At 33.1% G+C, this 21,078-nt stretch overlaps 2 protein-coding genes across 38 annotated transcripts; one reads left to right on the plus strand and one right to left on the minus strand.

Annotated features, from left to right (window-relative positions):
* The first annotated feature begins 9,545 nt into the window (after nucleotides 1-9,545).
* Nucleotides 9,546-10,265, plus strand: LOC108217714 (uncharacterized). The gene has a single exon (XM_017390593.2). The coding sequence runs from the start codon at nucleotides 9,546-9,548 to the stop codon at nucleotides 10,263-10,265; it is 720 nt and encodes a 239-aa protein (XP_017246082.1).
* A 2,593-nt stretch (nucleotides 10,266-12,858) lies between these two features.
* Nucleotides 12,859-19,617, minus strand: LOC108218519 (uncharacterized). Of its 37 annotated transcripts, none has more exons than XM_064091223.1 (10): nucleotides 18,832-19,354; nucleotides 17,833-17,924; nucleotides 16,960-17,188; nucleotides 16,780-16,815; nucleotides 16,645-16,682; nucleotides 16,350-16,424; nucleotides 15,900-16,072; nucleotides 15,054-15,754; nucleotides 14,709-14,806; nucleotides 12,859-13,689 (listed from the first exon to the last, which is right to left on the minus strand). In XM_064091223.1, the coding sequence occupies exons 6-8, from the start codon at nucleotides 16,376-16,378 to the stop codon at nucleotides 15,633-15,635; spliced, it is 324 nt and encodes a 107-aa protein (XP_063947293.1). In that variant the 5' UTR covers nucleotides 16,379-16,424; nucleotides 16,645-16,682; nucleotides 16,780-16,815; nucleotides 16,960-17,188; nucleotides 17,833-17,924; nucleotides 18,832-19,354; the 3' UTR covers nucleotides 12,859-13,689; nucleotides 14,709-14,806; nucleotides 15,054-15,632. The 37 variants fall into 37 exon arrangements, 33 of the variants coding, with proteins under 33 accessions (XP_063947293.1, XP_063947289.1, XP_063947285.1 ...); XM_064091219.1 differs by having other exon boundaries at nucleotides 16,780-16,876; XM_064091215.1 differs by having other exon boundaries at nucleotides 16,780-16,885.
* Nucleotides 19,618-21,078: the final 1,461 nt, after the last annotated feature.

The raw sequence follows: 21,078 nt of genomic DNA on the forward strand, positions 1-21,078 counted from the left end.
ATATAATCTGTTATATATATCGACTTATATTCTTCTTGTTTCCTTTGTTTTATTTTCAGGATTCTTGGAAGAAGACCGGTTTTCTTTTCGGACATTAAAGTTTTATTGTCTAAATTTCCCCGGTCATCTTGCATGTCCGACGGTTAGATAATAAGCTTTCTTGAATGAAAGAATTATCACGGTGAATTGCTGATTCATATTCGTTGAGATTCATTCTCATTTTCAAAAAAAAAAAAAAAAAAAAAAAAAATCCCCTTCCACTGTTTATTTAAATACTATTATTTATATATTGAAATATTGTAAATATATACATAATATATATTATAAATATATAGTAAAATTCTATGGAGTACACAAAAACATTGGAGTATTGGAGTACAAAGTTGGATAAATGCAATCTATTCATCTAAATTTCAATTTTTTTGTTCAATAATATTCGTAAACATTTAATAACCAGCACATTATGTTCTACACAACATAAACATCGTAATCAAAAGGTAGAATAATGACTTTTATAAATTACAGGACTCTACGTTCTGCAATATAACTAATAAGCAGAACAATAATATTAATACTAGTTAGAGTTGAAAGATATTAACGATTGATAGATAATTATGTGCAAGACAACTTATAAATGATAGATTGTATATAAATTTGTATAATCAAATATATTATTTATGATGAAACTAAAAAATTAAGACTTGTACTTCAATACTCTAATGTTTTTGTGTACTCCATATAACTTAACTCTATAAATATATTATACATTATTATAATTTGCCATGATTTACAAGTTTTTAAGTATGTTGAGTTTTCCTATATTTTCTACTTGATATATTAATTATATAAGTATTAATTTCTCTATTCTCAGATACATGTATGCATGTCATGAGTATATAGCCATACTTAACAAGCACAGGCGCAACTGTATTAGGTTGTATGCATCTGAGTTCTCCCAAAAGCATGGTGACCAGAGAGGATGGATGCATCAGTCGTCCTAATAGCGATTAGTGATTAGTTTTGAATCTAATCCTCACTAATAATATTCTTCTATTTCCCAAGATCTGTGCTTATCTGTTTACTGCGAGTCTATAAACTACAATCAGTCAATCATTCTATAATTTTGAAAAAAAAAAGTTTTCATGCAGCCGAATCTAGCTTAACTTCCAACGACCCACTCACAAGTCAGAAGATCAGCATTAATTCTAGCACTCCCTCCGTTTATTTTTTTCGTTTCCTGTCTGTGATGTCGGTACCGTTCATAACATGAGACAAATTACTATTTTAATTTACATCTAATCAATAAAATTAAATATATTCATAAGTGATTTTGTTGGATTAGTGGTGAAATTTTTATATTTAATGCTAATACAAAATTGAAGATATTTACGATCAAAAGTGTGTTGGCAAACGTGAAAAACAGACACATGAAAAGTATTAAGAGACGGAGGGAGTAGTAAATAATTTGTTTGATAAAGAATCACCGGAAAACCAAGTATTAAGAGACGAAGGGAGTAGTAAATAATTTGATTAATAAAGAATCACTGGAAAATCAAGTATTAAGAGACGAAGGGAGTAATAAATAATTTGCTTAAAAAAGAATCACCGGAAAACCAAATATTAAGAGACGAAGGGAGTAGTAAATAATTTGCTTAATAAAAAATCACTGGAAAACCAAGATATTGACGTCCTTTACTCTGCCAAAATGTATTTATGATTTTTAAAAATGCCTCATAATTTAAATTTGAGTCTTGAACCAGTTTCGTAGGGGATAATATTATGTAAAATTCAAGTTGAGATTCTTATATGCGAGCTAGAGTTAGACGGTATAAACTATTTTTTTATTGCATAGAGATATTCGTACAAAGATACGATAGAACTTAACAAACTTAACTATTTATATAATAATTTAATATTTTAGGAATATCTAATATTTACTTAAGAGCATGAAGACTAGGCAGGAAAAAGAACTTTGAATTCGTATCAAGAAATAACAATAATAACATTGATTAGATTGACTATATACAAATAAACAGAATCTGTGTTTTGACTCTTTTGTATGTACAGATGCATGTAGTAAGGGGCGCAGTCATGCCTTGATGATTAGCTACACGCAGTTGAGGACTTGAGGGTGGTTGCGACTTGCGAGCCGTCGTCCTCACAAAGTGTCTGCGCATTGCCAAGATTTTAAATTAGTTAATCTTTAAAATGAGGTTGGGCGGATTACAAGTGCTTTTGCAATTCATATCTAACTAAATTTTGTCGAGAGCCCAATTCTCTTAAAATCTCAAGTCCCACGAACCTGGCTCTGATATCATGTTAGGTGATCAATTCTCATAAAATCTCAAAATGAGGTGGAGGGTTTATCAGGATCATATTATATTCTAACAAATTTATTTGAAAATTTTCAAAGTAACTTGTTAAAACTATTCACGACACAAACATATTTATTAGTGACATATTAGAAGAAAATATTGGACAGGAAAATTCTAAAATAGCCGGTCCCACTAATACTTTATGTATATTATTAAAAATTTAGAATTAAATTATTCGGTACAAAATTTTCCAATAAAATTCTTGTGTCACGAACCAGAATCATAAATATGTATGAACAGATCTGGAAGATGACGGCTAATAGGTTGCATTTCCATATCGGATCGTCATAATTAATTTAATTTAATTGAGTCTTCGGAAAATATACTAAATAACACTACACGTCCTTGCACGGCGACAGATAGGCGAACATGCATACCTGGTTATGGTCAAACTCAAACACTTCTTTGATTTAACTTGCTTAAACCCTGACCCAAAAAATAATATAATTTATAGCAGCTTATGATCATGAGCAAATCCGCGGATAAAGATCCGAGTGTCGGAGTTTACATAATTTTACACACATATATACACCGTGCTCGAGTGAAGCATGAGTTAATGAAATGATAACATATTAATGAGGCATGTTGATCAATATAATTAATTTTACAAACACAATTCCAGGAAACTCAAATAAAGAACAGGTTAGTGAAATAATAACAAACAAATATAATAGTCTGCTTGCATGCCAAACAAAGTTCATTATTTCAACTCGTGACTTCGGACCAAGCAATTATAGAGAGATAGTGAAGTCAAATACTTTTGTTAACTGTAATTTGGTCATATATGTTAGTCATATTTTCTTCGAGGGACGCTTTTATTTTTGTATGATATACACATAAACCTCTTTAAAGTATATTGGGACAAAAAAAAAGTTATTTTGTCGAATTTATTATTTTATTAAAAGTAAAGTTATATTATTTACATTATGATATTGGGACTAGAACAAAATATTATTATAATAAAGATATTATTTTATCGATTATTATTATTACTTAATCTAGGTTCTAACTATGTTGGATTTAGTGTCTTTTAAGGCCTAATCATTTTACTTGCTAAAAAATTCATGATATCAATGATTTGCGTTGAACATCCGTCATGGCTTTGCTATCATTCTTAATATTTTAATAATAGATATGCATGGAATCGTTCGTACTTGTATATACATGCGCTTCTGGTCTTCTAGATGGTTCGTGAGGTCTCTCTGATTTTCAGTTGATTAATTTTGTTATTAGGTTATTAATCCTTCAATTAAACTAGCCAGCACTAAATATTATTTTTACGTGTTTAAGAAAATTATATGTCAAGATACATGTCTAAAGTTCTAAGTCTCAGAAGACAAAAGAACATGCTGGCTTATTTAAAAGCAAAATACCAAATGCTACAATTATAGTGAACGATATCATAGTAAAATACTCCTGTAATAACCTGGCTGCGTGATCACGAAGTCATAAAACCTTAATTTTTGATTAGACGAGGCCATTTTAGCGTCACGGAACACATCACTTGTGAATGACTAAATGAATGACTAATGAGTCTGCTTGGTTGGAGTTAGCGCCGACGACATGGCATTTGGTACGAGATCAAACTTTTGATTAATTAAACTCAATTTGATTCGTTTTACTCCCTCTGTCCCATTTAATTGTATACGTTTCTTTTCAACTGTTCGACACGCATTTCAATGCTCTTATAAAATATAGTTCCGTAACTTATTTTTGAGATTTTCTTTTTCTGAATAAAAATATAACATCCAAACTTTAATTCAGAAAAAGAAAATTTTAAAAATAAATTACACAACTACACTTTACAGGAGCATTAAAATCCGTGCCGCGTCCCCGTCCCCCAATGTATACAATTCAGGGGGACGGAGGGAGTAACAAAAAGTAATTCAAGATATTACAAGGAATCATATTTAATAATTCAGTAAGTCCTCTGGCCGTAATTGAGTCGAGCAGTCGGTGAACAAAATTTGGCCGTAATATGTTTTTAATAAAAAATTTAATTATTTAATAGATAGAAACTTCATTTAAAATTTAGCTAATTTAACCCAAAAAATCAAATAAGACAAATAATTGGAACGGGGTTAGTATTATATTTTAACAACAATTTCCGGCTCACCTCGTTGCTTGTAAAATCAAAGAAAGAAGAAAGTTCATAGAATGAAATTCGCAAATTAGGATTTCATTTTTTTCCCTTGTAATTTTCTCCACACAGAATATTATTTAAAAAGGTTTCAAAATTATTTGACTAATTGGTAATTGATGGCCCATAAAACCGCAAGCTCTTGAGTCCACTTTCGAACCCCTTCTAAAAAAGACGAGCTCCAGAGGAGCCCCAGAGCCAGGGGCACCCGTGAGCCCTTTTTAGTTATAATCCGAAAACTCAGCTGCTTCACAAGCAGCTAAAGAACTTCTTGTAAGCACTTTACTGACTAGCCCGAAGAAACCAGATACGTGGCAGTTTTCTCAACATCTGGTCATTCCCGAAAATAGAGACCAAGCCCCACATGGACGAAATAGCTCATCCCCTCATCCACTTATAGAATAGGCTAGCGCCCTCGGCACAAAGTCACAACCCAGTCAATATTTTAAACTGGTGACTCGTTCCATTCAAATATATCAAGTAAGTCACCACTTTTCAGTTTGACTTAAATTGGTCACTGAAGCACCTCTTTCGTTCAGTCCGTTAGAGCCAAACAAGCGGAACGGTCGTTCTTAGCGATAAACGTTAAATCAACTGAAGACCGCCACATGGAGATGAGTTGTCATAATGACTAGACTAAAACAAAATAAAATCCAAAAAATCTCAGACAAATATATAAATGGGATAATTTATTTATACGTCCTTGAACTTTGGCCCATTTTTGATTCGCGTCCTTGAACTAAGTTTGTCAATTTATGCATACTCAAACTTTGTAAATTTCCAATTCAGATCCCTCCGTCAGTTTTTGACTAACAGAAGTTAGTAATTAGGGTTTTGAATTTGGGGGTTTTCGACTCGTTAATGGATTGTTGAAATTGATGGTATGGGAAGTTTCGGGAGGTCAAACCGAAGAGATTCATGTAGGTTTCAATGACGGAGGATTGCCGGAATAGTGGCCGGAATCAATGGCCATTTTCCGGCCGGCGGAGACATTGTCACCATTCCGGCAATCCTCATCATTCAAACCTACATTAATCTGTTCGGTTTGACCTCCCGAAACTTCCCATACCATCAATTTCATCAATCCATGAACGAATCGAAAACCATCAAATTGAAAACCCTAATTGACTAACTTCCGTTAGTCAAAAATTGACGGAAGGACCTGAATTGGAAATTTACAAAGTTTGAGGATGCGTAAATTGACAAACTTAGTTCAATGACGCGAATCAAAAATGGACCAAAGTTTAAGAACATATAAATTAATTATCCCATATATAAATATACATGTGTATATATATATGTCTTTGAGTTCCTACGCAATATGTATATGTGTATATTTGTTTGAGATTCTTTAAGTTTTATTTTGTCTTAATCTAGTAAATACGCCAACTCATCTCCACGTGATGGTATTCTACTGATACAATATTTATTTTGACGTTTAACGTTAAAAATGACCGGTCCGTTTGTTTGACAATAACGGGTTGAACAAAAGAGTCACTTCGGTGACCAATTTGAGTCAAATTGAAAAATGATAACTTACTTGATATATTTGAATAGAACAAATCACCAATTTGATATTTTTCCCCTTAACATGAATAGGACTATAGGACGAGAGAAATATGAAAGAAGGTTAAGCACCGCATAGGCGTATACATATAACAATTACTATAATCATGACAACTATAGAATCACCTATAAATTCCCTAAGGGCATTAGTAATACTAGTTTTGTAAAAGACTTTTGTGATTAAAAAACTCAGATGCACGGATAGAAAGCTCGAAATTTATACTCCCGTGTCTTTTAACACAGTTCCGGGCTCCCGGCACGGTTGGTACTTTGTACGTTCTTTCTCTGTTTGTTCCAGTTTTCTCACTCTCACTTTTGCTTTCACTTTGATTTCTCACCTGGGCTGGTAATGATAGGAATTTCTGAATTTATTAATAATTTATTCCGGTTATGTCAACGTGCTTCATTATCCTTTTCCTCATTTAACATCTATTCCCACTCCTCACCGCTAACTCACAGGTGTTTAGCCCAGCACTTACTGTTAGAGCATCTCCAAGAGCCTCCTTGTTGGCTCCTAAATATAATATAAAAAATGTGGCTCTTAGTAATTTAGGACAAAGTTAAGAGTGTAAACTCCAACAATACTCTCTACATCTCTTCTCTATTTCATATTTTATTCATATATTGGGCTCCACTATAACAAAAGAGAGGGAAAGATGGAGGTTGATTGGAGGGAAGGATTTTTTTATTGTGAAAAAATAAGTTAGGAGCCATGTGGTGGCTCTTAACTTTGAGAAGAGAGGAGAGAGAAACAAAAGGCTCTTAAGATTTAAGAGCCACTTAAGAGTCTCTTGGAGTAGGGCTGTCAAAAAAGTCCGAAAAATCCGATATCCGTCCGAAAAATTATCCGTATCCGAATCCGACAATTCCGGATACGGATACGGATATAGACATATTCGTATCCGATAATATCCGAATCCGAAATTAAATATATATGATATTAAATATTATATATATATATATATATATTTATTATTATTATTAAATAACTATATAATGTGTGTATTTATATATGTATACATAAAATAATATATTTATATAAATTTTGTATAACTTTAAAATATTATAGAATCATAATTTTATTTGAGTTTAATATTTTAAAGATAACAAATTTATATTGAAAGATAAATAAGAATTAATTTTTAAATTAATATAAACCTTTTTAATGATTTTAATTTTTTTACTCAGTTTTCAAAATTAATTTTTAATTTTTACTATTTTTTATGATTTTTTAGAAATTTTAATAAAGAAATAAAAATTCTGATTAAAAATCAGATCCGGATCCGGATATTATCCGAATCCGGATAGTATCCGTCGGATCCGGATTCGGATATCATCCTTTAAAAAATTTCGGATTCGGATCCGGATACGGATATGGATTTTCGGATTCGGATCCGGATACGGATACAGGCAGATCCGTATCCGAATTATCCGTTTGACACCCCTATCTTGGAGCAACATTTTGCTTCTCCCTCCTCAAATCTCAAGTTAGGAGCCTAAATGAAGAGTCTCTTGGAGATGCTCTTAACATATTAATTACTCTCCCGGCCCACTTATCCGTACAATTTTTTGTAATTCGGCCCATATTTTAATATTATTTTTAGAAAATATAGTTTTTCTTTTAACCAAAAGTACTTACATTAATTCAAATCAGCACTAAAAACATCCAAAACGAAATCTGGAGCACAGGAGCTCCATTCCCTGAATTCTGTCAAAGAACTAATGTTTTTGCTAAGTAAGTGCGCTATTTCATTCGCAGACTTATGTTTCAAATTTTTATGAATAAAATTTATATATTAATTTTATTTTCAAAACTCTTAAAAACGGATTTGTCGGATTTCAGTTATAATCAAAACAATAAATACAATGAGAATATCAAGAAACTCCCAATTTTGCTATAAATGACTTCGAAAAAGCAAAATTTTCTCCAATCATATTATTATAAAAGTTTGGTTTTCCAGAATAAAATAGGTAAATATGTAAATAAAATCCATATTTTGTAATAATTTAAAGAGAAAATAGATTTTTTTGTCACCCAAGTTTTTATGTTTTTAGAAACTTGCCACTCAACTAAATTTTTTTTTCCTTTTAGTAACTAATGTTAGGTTTGGATTTGTTTTTAGTCACTAACATGGGTTCGGATATGATTATTAGCATTATGATAATTTTTTGTAGCATCCTTAATACATAGTGATAGTATATAACATTTTGATAATATGATGTATGTTTATATCTTTATATATATCAATAATAACATAAAATGAGGCGATATAATATTAAAATCATGAAAAATCATAATTAGAATTCTAGAAATTCATTAAATCAACAGTATGAATCAATGACTTCAAATAATTCATCCTCTCCATGATAAAATAAAGTCTAATTGAGTGATACGATGCATCATCTTCCACTAGTAAAGTTTCAATCACCAAGTTCAGCCTAAGATCTCTCTTAAATTTATCTTCATAATTTTTAATAATTTTATCTTATTATAATTTTCAAGATAAAGATAAATAAATAGAGAGGAAAACTAAATCTTCGATGATTTATGAGATTTTCTTTTTGTGTGTAAAAATTCAAACACTAAATTTTTATTCGGAAGAAAAAATAAAATAATTTATGAGACTACATCTTTTAGAAACCATAAAATGCGTATCAAACTCTTATCACCGAAGATAAACGATCATGAGTACGTAAAAGTAATATATATATATAAAGATAGATATATATCAAATTATCAAAATATTACAAATTATTATTAAATTTTAATAATACTACAAAGAATTAATATAATGGTAATATTCAAATCCGAACCTAACTTCAGTGACAAAAAAAATCCGAACCTAACTTCAGTGACTGAAACGAAAAAAAATTAGTTGAGTGATAAATATCCAAAAACATAATAAGTTCGCTGACATAAATATCTATTTTCTCTAATTTAAAACATGAATAAAAAGTATAATCAAACTAACAAACTGTATTATATACCATACATACCCAATTTTTTATTGGAATGAAATAATTCGGAGATCTCTTTTACATGCATGGAAGAACACAAAACCCTTGTTGTTACTATGTATATCTGCATGCAGGACAGGAAATATTAATAAACAAAAACCGAAACAAATAAATAACGTTCTACACGTGTGCACTTTCCTTGTGTAGCGTGTGTGAATAACCGCACCAGTCCAATACTCGCTAAAATCCTTCCCTAATAAACAAATCGTACAAAGGAAAGAGCGTCAACTTGATGAAACTTCCCCAGTGGAGAGTTAAAGTGCTCACACCCGCACCCCCTGCCCCACACCACATTAACTCACTTTCACTCCGTATAAATTCCTTCCCTCCTCAACCAAACAAAATCACAATCTTATTTGTTAACATTACTTGCTATCCAAATAAACCATCTTTATATACTACAATATACAAACCTCTTTTTCATATATTGTTTCAGAAAAATAACTATGAGTACGCAGAGCGAAACTCCATTGCTGTGTCCTACATTCAGCAGCTACACTCGGGATGGATCGGTCGAGACCGCGACAAGAGTTAGCAACGATTATAAAAGCAGTATCGGAGAAGACGAAAACGACGATTTATTCGAGTTCGAATCCGGTTCTCCTGCCGTGCGGAAATCCGCGGTTTATCCGGTTTTTAATCGTGAAGCTCTTCATAACGACATCGATAAAAAAATTGAAAAGCTTGACGATTCTGTCCTTGTGGTTCCGTTAAAAACTCTGTTTCTGGAAGAAGAGCGAGAAAATCGGATCTCCACGTCGTCGTCCGACGAGTCCGACGATGAGGCGGCGGAGCCTTCCTGCATGTGGCGGAGAAAAGGCGTGGGATCGTCACCGTCGCCGAGTGACTGTAAGAAGAGCCGATCGACCGGATCGGTTTTATTCAAGCGGTTCAAGATTTGCGATCTGCTCCGGAGCAGTAGCGACGGAAAAGAGTCTTATTTATTTTCAGCGAAGATCGATAAATCATCGAATAAGATCGATTATCGTAAATCACCGGGAAGAGTGACCGGAAAAGTGAAGGCGGCACCGGCGTCATCGGCGCACGAGTTATTTTATGTTCAGAACAGATCGATAAAGGAAGGCGATAAGAGAAAATCTTTTTTGCCTTACAGGAAAGATCTCGTTGGATTTTTCTCGGTGCTGGGAAGAGCTTCTAGAACTTGACTTGCATAGCTTTATAATCAAAGCCATTATACAACTACATATATTACAGCTATATATATTTTGTTTTACGGGATTTTCTGATTAGCACCTAGGTCCTCCGCAGTTTCAGGGTTTAATCTTTTTTTATTTCATTCGAGAGTGAAGACAGTGTGTACGTAGAATTATTTTATTATACATGCATGTTATACAAGATATTCATCATACATTGCTTGGGATCGAACATTATCATTATACTTGATGACAAATATTGACAATGCATAATGGGATTTGGAGAAATAATATCGCTGCACTTCACATGATTATGCGTATTTTGCTAGGCAAGCATTCATACCAAATTATTACTTGTATTGAATACTGTAGATGTAAGAAGGGTTTTTGTGATGTGTGTTCATGCACACTCAACATTAATTTTTATTTAGATGAAAAAAAATGATATTAATAATAAGGAGATCGTAATTGATAAAATTTCGTGAATTATCCAAAAATATTTGTTAATTTGTGGTCATGAACGCATAGAAAACTTGATAAAAAAATCATTATTTTAATTTCGTTTATTTTAAAATTATATATATTATTCTAAAACTAATTTTCAAAGTTTTTTTTTCCAAAACTTCTTATTATTATATAAAAAGCAGAAACTGTTGTCTCTGGATTTTTGTGAAAAATATTAATGCGGCTATCATATACTCCCTCCGTCCCATTTTAACTGCTTTTGATTTTTTTACACGTATTTTAAGATGTTATAAAAATTACATCTAAACATGATTATTTTTTATAAAATTTATATCAAATAAAATTTTAGAGTCTAAACTTTTATTTGATATAAGAGTTGAAATTTTTTATTGAATGTAGATATTATTTTTTTACACTTCAATATACGTGTTAAAAAGTCAAACATCAGTTAAAATGGGACAGAGGAGTACTCCTGTATTGTAGAACAAGAAAATTGAATTATCGGTATGAGCATTTTACTCTGTGAAGCAGCTTGCGGCTGTCTTGAACGGAGCGTTTTGACGGTCATGCGTTATCATGCCCCCTCCGCCAAGTTTATTACTCTCTCTGTCTCTGCCAGCAGCAACTTGAGGGCGGAAAATTAATTTAATGAAATCAAAGATTAGGTGCAAGTGTAATACAGTAGTACTAATGAAACATGTGACATTACAGTTGGTGCTGTATTCGATATTTATTCCAACTAGTACAACATACGCGGGCTGCCTTTGCATTAATGCCATACGCGACGTGATCCGAAATATTATCACAATTACTCCCTCCGTCCCACCCATTTCTTATCAAATGGGTTGGGCACGGAGGTTAAGGAATATGTATAAAGTAGTGAAAAAGAGGAAGAAAAATGGGTAAAGTAGTGGGACCCATTGATTTTTAATGTATAAAAATAAGATAGTGGAGTAAAAGTAGTGTGAAAAGGAAAAAAAAGTGGAGAAGTGGTGGGACCCATTGACTATTTTTGGTAAGTTTTGAAATGTAAAGAATTGGATGGAACACCTCAAAAAGGAAAGTGTAAAGAAATGGATGGGACGGAGGGAGTAATACTCTTGTTAAATTTGCTATTTGAGACACTAGATTGAAAAGCACTTGTGCAGGAATAGTTTTCAATTTTTTATACATACTAGGTTAGTAGTTTTGTAATAATATCTGTAATTTGTTATGAAATGAGAATGGTTCTTTGATTTCTCCCATGGTTTTTGACTTTTAATTTTTCATCTATTAACATTCGAAATTCTTGACTTTTCATTGGTATTTTAAGATTTATATAAAATTATTTGTACGTGTTTAGAAGATGCAAGAAATATATAATTTTTACTACATTTTCATTTTTTTAATTTTATAAAACACAACTCTTATATCATATACACTTCTCTTGTATAATATATATAATATGTTACCAGCATGACTCGTTTTTTCCGTTTTGTTCGTATGTTCCGCTATACTTGTATATCCTTATATTTCATCTACAAGAATATCATGGTTTGAAAATTTTAACGGGTTAATTGATGATGATTTATTTTAATACTAGAGATTCTTATCAATACTATTTCTTAGATTTTTTTTGAAATAAGAAATATTGAATTTAATAGAATTGATTGTCAAATTTTATAAAACTTTAAGGCACTCTTCCCTTCACCATTTCTTCAATTTCTATTATATTATTCCAAATGTGTATGTTTGAGTTGCGCTGTTTTGCATTGCTCATTTTGTTTTTCATCAGAATCAAAAAAAGAAGAAGAGGAGAATTCAGGTATTTCGAAAGAGTTCTTTCATATTCTTACAACTTTAATTGGTTATTATGTTTGTAGGTATGTAAATTCTTCAACATGCATACATTGATGTATGATTTCGTAAATAGATACTTTAAACTAATTTTTACCTAGTTAAGTGGTAACTAGCTTTATAGCCCGTGCGAGGCACGGGCATGCTCTATATACAAGTTTTTGTTATAAAATTGGATAGAAAATATTGCTGAATTAGATAAGAAATGCACTGTTTATGGTGTTTTAACTGTGAACTTGTTATGATAACGAGAAGACTTGCTCAAAATAAGTGTTAAATGTTGTAAAATGGTAGAAAGAGGTAGTTTATCTTTCTACATTGCAAAGTTTTATCCATTGCATTGCACACTCCTCTCACAGATTTTTCAAGAGATATTTCTGTTCTAAGAGGTTCCTTCCGATGTAGTACCATTTAGATAAATACATCTCCCCGTGAATATAATTCTCATGTAAAATTATAATCTCCTACACAATAATAGCGTAATACAGATTTGATCGTAACATTATTCCGTGTATTTGACAAATAAATAGTAGATTTTCTATCTATGACTTTGAATATGGGAAGATTATTAGAATCATGTGTTCCATGACTCCATAACACTCACGTATACTCTCTTCTTCCAAAACTCTCTAGTTGGGATGATCATCAACTAAAAGCAATGCCCAAGCAAGGACAGCAAGGACATATGACTATATGAGGTGGTGTCGTGTCCAACAAAGTAGAAAAGGTTGAACTCGCCGAATCACATCTTCCAAACTCGCAACATTTCTTGATTTCAAGTTGCTACCAAGACAATTCCAATAATAGGCCAATCAAGTCACTACCTTCTCTAAACTGCATCACCTCAATCTTTAGTCGATTATGTCTTCTAAGGCCTCAATTTAGCTTCTTCATTCTCTCGATGTTGCTATTATTGGTTATATACTTGCACTTATGTACATGTAGCAAAAAAGACCAGTAAAATAGACAAACTTTTAATATAGCAGTAAAATTGGAGAGTACCAACCTCTCCGATTGTATACTGTTTGCAGAGGCTTCATTGCTGGTTGAATTTGTTGATGTATTTAACTACTGGGTTGTTTGAATAGTAATGCATCTTCCTTTGGTGGCATCCAGTGTTCCTGTATCATTTCAGCTGAAGTTTTTTGCACGTTTATTGGCATTCAACTTAAGTCTACATACCCAAAAAAGCATTGACAAAGTTCTGAATAAAAGTTGTGCAAGCATTAAGCATCCTGCCTCCAAAAATCGTTTTTGTATATGTATATTCCTTCAACATAATTTAGATTGCTATCATTAAAGACAGCACTTTCTGGTAATTGTTTTCAGGTGGTTTGGTTTCGAGAAAGTATTGTAAATCTAAGCAAATGTATAAGGCCTATAAGCTAACCTTAACCAGTCAAAGACAGAATATAAAAACTACAAGAAATTTTTGAAAGCTCTAAACAAAGTTGAGTAATTATAATATTAGTCTTATTTAAGTACGATGACCAAGATGATTAGGCAAAAAATAAACATATCTGAGTTATTTTAAACACTCTAAATTTTGATCGATCAGTTTTCAGTTAGTGGATTGGCATTTATTGGATGAGTTACAGTCTCCTCACTACCGGCAATGCAGGCTGACCAGAAATTTTATAATGTAAACCACCACCCATTAGTCGCAGAATTAGCAAGAGGTAGCGGTAGCTTAACTGACACAAACAATCGCAAACTGGTTGCAGAATCATATACATATGAAAGAATAGATCATTAAGCCTCAAATTTCCGAGGAAAAGATACTACCATTATTAATAGACAAGTGTTCCTATATTTAAGCATGTATCATCCTTCATTCAACGATCTCCTTGTACCAGGTAGTAAATAAACCGAAGTCATTTTATTTAACTAATCTAGCATACAACATCAGTTCGCCAATACATAATACCACACAATTGATTTTCAAAAAGCAGCAATTTTTCACAAGTCGTGCAGCAAATCAATAGCAACATTTTTTTGCATTAACATAAGCTCCTAATAAAATCTAGCTACGCTAGCAGAATATAAGTATTACACAAGCAATCCTCCGATCTACACCTAGTCAAGATAAACTGAATATATCCATAGTCCTATCTATTGCTATAAAAATAGAATGTTTGAGCTTAAATCCAGTACCTTTTTACATCAACTCTGTTTCATCGAGCTTGTTGATATTGAATATTTTAGAAGTATTCTCTTCCTCTTGAAATCACCCGAACCTCGATACACACTTTCTGCAAAACAGAAACCTGTAATTACACAAACATATACAATAACTTATGTAATTATGCCAATATCACAAATTCTATAAACCCTAAATAATATAACACATAAGATCGAGTAACTATATCATGGAACCCCCGTACTATAAAATCGAGTAACTATAATGTTTTCAAAAGTATTCCCATAGCAGCCATAAAGAGAACATGTAAGCCATTGAGATCTTGCAATATGCAACTCCACTGCATATTGTATTATTACCTTAACAAAAAAGAATACGAGAATTAGCACAGAGCATGTTAATCAAGGACTGTACAAGAACCAGTACTCTCAGTCGGACTCAATCTTGATGTTTAAACTGCCCTTGCTTTGTCAAATGCAAACAAAACACATCAGAGTCAATAAATCATTTTAAGCATCAAACAATAGATTAATTTAACACGAAGTCAGTAAAAGTATAGGATTACCATAAAGTGTTGGAGAGTTCATGCTAATCCAGTTTAGATGGAAAAAAGAATTATAAGTATGTTTAAGAGTTACTATTTCATGCTGTCACTACTGACCTTGCTTATCAGAGCGAAATAAATTAATCACGGTTCATTTCTTATAAATTAATCAAAATCCAAACAGTTAAATCAAACAGCGCCACAGTGAGCATACATAATGATTCATCACATTCCCGTGTAAAAATAAATTCTGCTTGTGGGGGAGACAAAAAGGGGCCTATGACAAAATCCCTGGTTTGCAGGAAAGAAATTGCTATGAGGCCAGAAGTGAGAATATAGAAGGTTACTTGATGTAGATTTCAGTACTTCGACTGTTGATTAGGCTTAGGCTTAATCAACGATATGGAGTTCCTGACGTAAATTCCTTTAACCAAAAAGAACTCTGATCCCCTTGAGTACCATTTGATACAATGCCGCTCAAGCTGGAATGCAGTGATGCATTCCCTGTATTACACACTGCAATTGAAGAATAGACTTAGAACGTCGCATACATATAGGCCTTTGTTCAAATACAACCTAATAATTTAGATGCCAATAATATGTATAAGACTGCTTTTGAAAATGTATTTAGGTGCAAGAGCACGGTGAATCAACCACTGACCTTGCTCATCATAATCAACATTAGAAGCTAATAAGCTGTTCTCAACGAACTCGATATCCTGAAGCTGAGGATGTGTACGAGCTGATTTAATATCAGAATCATCTATTTTCCTCTGGTGACCCATAGGCTTCATCCTCAATTTAGTTGGAGAAATAAGGCTAGTCTGCGTAAAACTAATGATGGGAAGTGAAACATATTACTCAAATTAGAAAATACTAAAATTTCACCCATGAGTACCACTTTATAACGACCCAGCAAACCATTCGATCAAATACCAAATAGACACACTTAAATTCCCACCAAAATTTACAAAAATTTGAATAAACCATTGCAGTCAGACCATGTTTTTCATACAGACAGAGTGATAATAATGTGGTCACAACTCCATTTCAAAAGAGCACACAGATAATAAAATATATACAGTATTATTGTTAAGCGAAGGGAGTGTACCTGAAGTTCTGAATTCTCTCATACTCCATGGTTAGATAAATGAGCCTGTTTCTAGTGCATATCTTTCCTACTCACCTGTAAAAGGTGCTAGAGTATAAAAGTGCACGAACTTGGCCTTTTTTATTAAGTTGTAGTAAGAAGCGACAAGAATGTTCGGAATTTCAAAACAAGATGTTGTGACTGAACATTCTATAATAGATCACATATTTACATGACACTGTCTTCTGCATGTCTCATTAATTTTTATCAAGGTATCCTCGACAATGGTGGGAAAAAGACAAAATCAATGATTTACCTGCTCAGATGACTGATGAGTGACTAAGGTAAGTGCTTCTGCAGAAAATTCCAATATTCTTATAAAAAAACTATAATATGTTAAGTAATGTCAGTGTTAAATTTAAACAAAAATATTAATATTTTGAAAAGTAACCTAGCTTAGGTGGATCTCAAGTGTAGTCTGACGTGGCTGCCACATAAAATAAAATGGCTCAGCAAACTCCCTTGGAATAAGTCAACAACCAATTTTTCTGCAATTGCTGAAGGCTCTTCAAGCCCAACATCAGAAAGTGACAGATTTATATGGGAAGAGGGCATAGAGAAACTAAACTACCTGCAGCAGCTTTAATGCTTGATTGTCTCTTAAAAAGAGCTCTGAATACACGACCATCATAAGCTTGCTTTTTCCCACAACCAGAGTTCTTACCCTCGCATTTATTTTCTGGCGTCAACTCACTCAAACTCCTCTCTCTTTTAGTCTTCATCTGATCCAGATCTACCGCTACAGTCCTACAGACACCTTCTCCTCAGACTTCTTCCTGGAATTTATAGTCTCATAGAGTCTGTTCCAATTGCGTTGATAAAATTTTAACGTTTTTCCTGGTGTGCCCATGGGCACATGCTAAGGACTATATTATATGATGTGCACTAATGTCTGACAATGATTGCATCTTTTAGCATTAAATCTAAACTCATGTATCAAGGTAATGTTCTGGCCGATTAATCAGATTCTAGGTGCAAATGTCTTGCTCTTTTTTAAATAGATCATTAGTTGTTTTCGGAAGGAACAGACCGAATGAGAATGAATTGAAACTCAGACATCTACATAAAGCAGAAGCACATAGAAGCAAAGGGGAAATCTGTGTTTTCTGGACAAAAAAAGAAGCTCTATTGTCTCTGGCAGAGAAAGAAAGAGAAAATAAAAACCAAATGGTCTGTGTGAATCAATACATGTAATACCAGTACTATTACATTAATAATTTATTATAACAACATTCAGAAGATGTTATCACAGGCATATTCATGCATTTTTCCTCTTGAACAACAAAGATTTCTTCAGATCAATTTTTTTATATCTTATTATATAGGTAAGACTGCTCTGTCTTCAAATGAAAATGATAATTTACCTTATATCATTATTAATAATAAATGTTAACTTGAAAAGCCAAAAAAAATAATCTTGCAAAAAAAAGGACGAAGGATGTACCTAAGCGGAGAAAGATCCGCTTGTAAAATTCTCTAGTTGCCTCAGTTGCCTCTCCTCTCCAGTTTCAGCTCTATGACATTCGGCCTAACCGCCTAAGAGCATAGGTTAAGATGTCAGAGTGATATACAAGAATGAGAATATGACATAGTACTGGAATGTATGCTAAACAGCAAAACAAGCAGAAACGATCATAATACACATTCTATTACATTTCACAAGAGGCATAGCTTCAAACTCTGGAGCATTAACATCCACAACCAATCGCATTAATAACAAACCAATATCGAAAACAAAGCCGAGCTATGTAAATTTTGAAGTAATTTAAAGAGTACAAAAAGTTCAATTATAGCCAGCACCGTGGAGGCAGCACAACAGTAAGTGGTTGATAAATCAAAAGACTAAATAAAATGACCTCATGGCTTGCAGAAGATCATAATAATAAATAATATGGCGTTTCTTATTAATCAATGACATGGCCTTTCTTTGACTCATCATATCTACTTTATTATCACTACTTTGAACCTTCGATACGGAAGCAATCCAATTCTGACTCTATGTCTTGTTCCCGGATATACTATCCATTTCATCTCCTTAGCAGAAAAAACAGATGAGTTCTTCCGCACGTCAGGTCTGACTTGAAATGGGTTTCTATTCTGTCTTTTATTCATGAGATCAATATAACGGAACCTCATTTCTATCAGCGGATGCACATCAATCAAAGCAGTTTTTCGATTAGCCTCCCTCAAAACCAACAGTCTGTGTGTAAATCTTATTGGACATGTAAAAAATCCCAAGACGATGCATCAAAGCCTTCTTAAATCTATTCCCAAATCCCAAATAATCCCCCAAACAACATACATTATTTATCTGTCTTCTTCGACTCACATAGATAAATCAACTCATGCAGAACCGCCACAATCATCTCAAGTTACAATTTCAGATTATTATAACGAATCAATATATTTGTGTAAAATAAGAACCCTAAAATCATAGACGTACCTGAAGCGATGCTAAGAGCTGAGAGCTGAGAAGGGTGTGTGTGTGTGTGTGTATAATTGTATGAGGTTTTGATCTAGGCTGTAATTGCAGAGAAACGAGCGTGGCAGTGTTGCATAAAAAAGCTCAAACCAGGGACCAGGGGTAACGAACATGCAACGGCAAGTGAACAGGCATAAGCAGTCGGACAAGGTTTAATGGGTTTTCCATGGGCATATAAGTAATTAGACACGATTTAATTGGCTCCTCAAACCCCCTTGTTGCAGTATAAGATATATAATAGATTTCATGCTTAATCTAAATTGTTCCTTCTTCATATGATCATATGATCAATATATTCCCTGTGCTAATATAATATTTCTAGTGATCATATATTATATATACTTTTAATTACTTTTGGTAGACGATCATATAATTCTATTATATCACTCCCTGAATACGTGTAAATTTTTTATAAATCTAGTTGATTCATTTTTTTTTACTCTTTAAAATATATTCTTAATAATTATTTATATGTTTGTCAAAATATTATTACAGAGATAACGGTTTAGACTTTACAAGTGTGAGTGTTTGGGAAAACTAAACGGTGCTTCCAGTTTATATGGACAAGAAGTCGTTTTAAGTTAGATAAAGAAGCCTTACCATTTCTTTTGTGGGCTTTAAGGTAGAGGTGGAGAAGGGCAGCAAACTCACCCACACACACTCGAGCACTTAAAAGGGGGCAGTCCACTCCCGGCATGGTCGCCAAATCAAGAAAATGGGTGCCTCCGCAGCACCCATTTCTCATCCTCTTCCCTCCGCCTTAAACCCCAAAACCCAAGTTATTATTTTATCCAAAAAGTTTTGCCAAACAACCCCTAGAATACAATCATCATCATCTTCTTTTAATATACAAAGAAGACAATTGCTGCTCTCGACAGTCCCTGTTATATCTCTTTAGCGAGTATTTTCTAGTACAATTCCGAGAGCTCTGCAACTCCTGGCTATGACCCAGTTAGCCCAGCTGAGAGAGACGCAAGTTTGAGTCTTTCTCGTAGAGTTTCTGAAGCTGTGAGTTTGCTTGAGAAAGGCAGGGACTTGAGGCTTAGGGTGACTTTATTCAGGCTCTTCAATGCTTCTCTCAGGTACCAAATCGTGAAATTGATGATCAAAATAGAGAGCTCGTCTCAAGATTCGATTTGGTTACTCATACTTTTAAAACGGATACCGGCAACATGATCAAAAAGTTGTTTAACCTTCAAGAACTGAAGAACATAAAGAAAAAATACAGATATCAGTTGTATTTTATGTGTTTTTTAAAGGAAAAATATGAAATAAATACGACCAACTAACGTTATTAACATTTTAATGGACGGGATGTTAGTATCGTTAACGGATCATAAGCTGAGTGGTACCACTTGTAAATCAAAAATACGAAATGGTACCATTTAGAAAAGTCAATTACACAATGGTACTACCTCCATCCCAAATTAGATGAGCTCGTTGACTTCGGGCACGCACTTTAAAATCTATTGACTGCATAGCTATATTACTTATTTTTGAAATTTTATTTTTGCAAATAAAAAATTTAAATATGAAATTTTCATTCGCAAAAGAAAATTTAAAAAAATAAATTTCAAAACTATATGGTCAATGCACCTTAAATTACGTGCCCAAAATCAACTAACTCATCTAATTTGGGATGGAGGGACAGGGGTGTAAATGAGCCGAGCCGAGTCGAACACTGCCAGGCTCGGCTCGAGCTCGACTGAAAAGTTCGGGGCTCGAGCTCGAGTTCGAGTTCGACCGAACCTTTAATTTCAAGTTCAAAACTCGGCTCGTAAATAGTTCGATAAGCTCAAGTTCGGCTCGAAAGCTCGAATCGAGTTACCAAATATTGACAAAAATTCGAAATATGATCGGTTCGACTAGAGTTCGATTCGATTAAACATATATATATATATATATATATATATATATATATATATATATATATATATATTAAATAAAATATTGAATATATTTGTAAAAATATATTTATAATAAAAAAATTAAAAAATAACAGAGGCTCGATAAGGCTCGCGAACCTTACGAGCCGAGTAATTTGAAGCTCGAGCTCGGCTCGGTAAAACATTCGAATAGCTCGAGCTCGAGCTCGGCTCGATTATTACCGAATCAAATTCGAATATTTTCCGGGCTGAACTCGAGTAGCTCACGAATAATTTGGTTTGTTTACACCCGTAGGAGGGAGTACCATTCATAATTTCTCGA

Source organism: Daucus carota, chromosome 4 (assembly GCF_001625215.2).
Source record: "Daucus carota subsp. sativus chromosome 4, DH1 v3.0, whole genome shotgun sequence".
NCBI lineage: Eukaryota > Viridiplantae > Streptophyta > Magnoliopsida > Apiales > Apiaceae > Daucus > Daucus carota.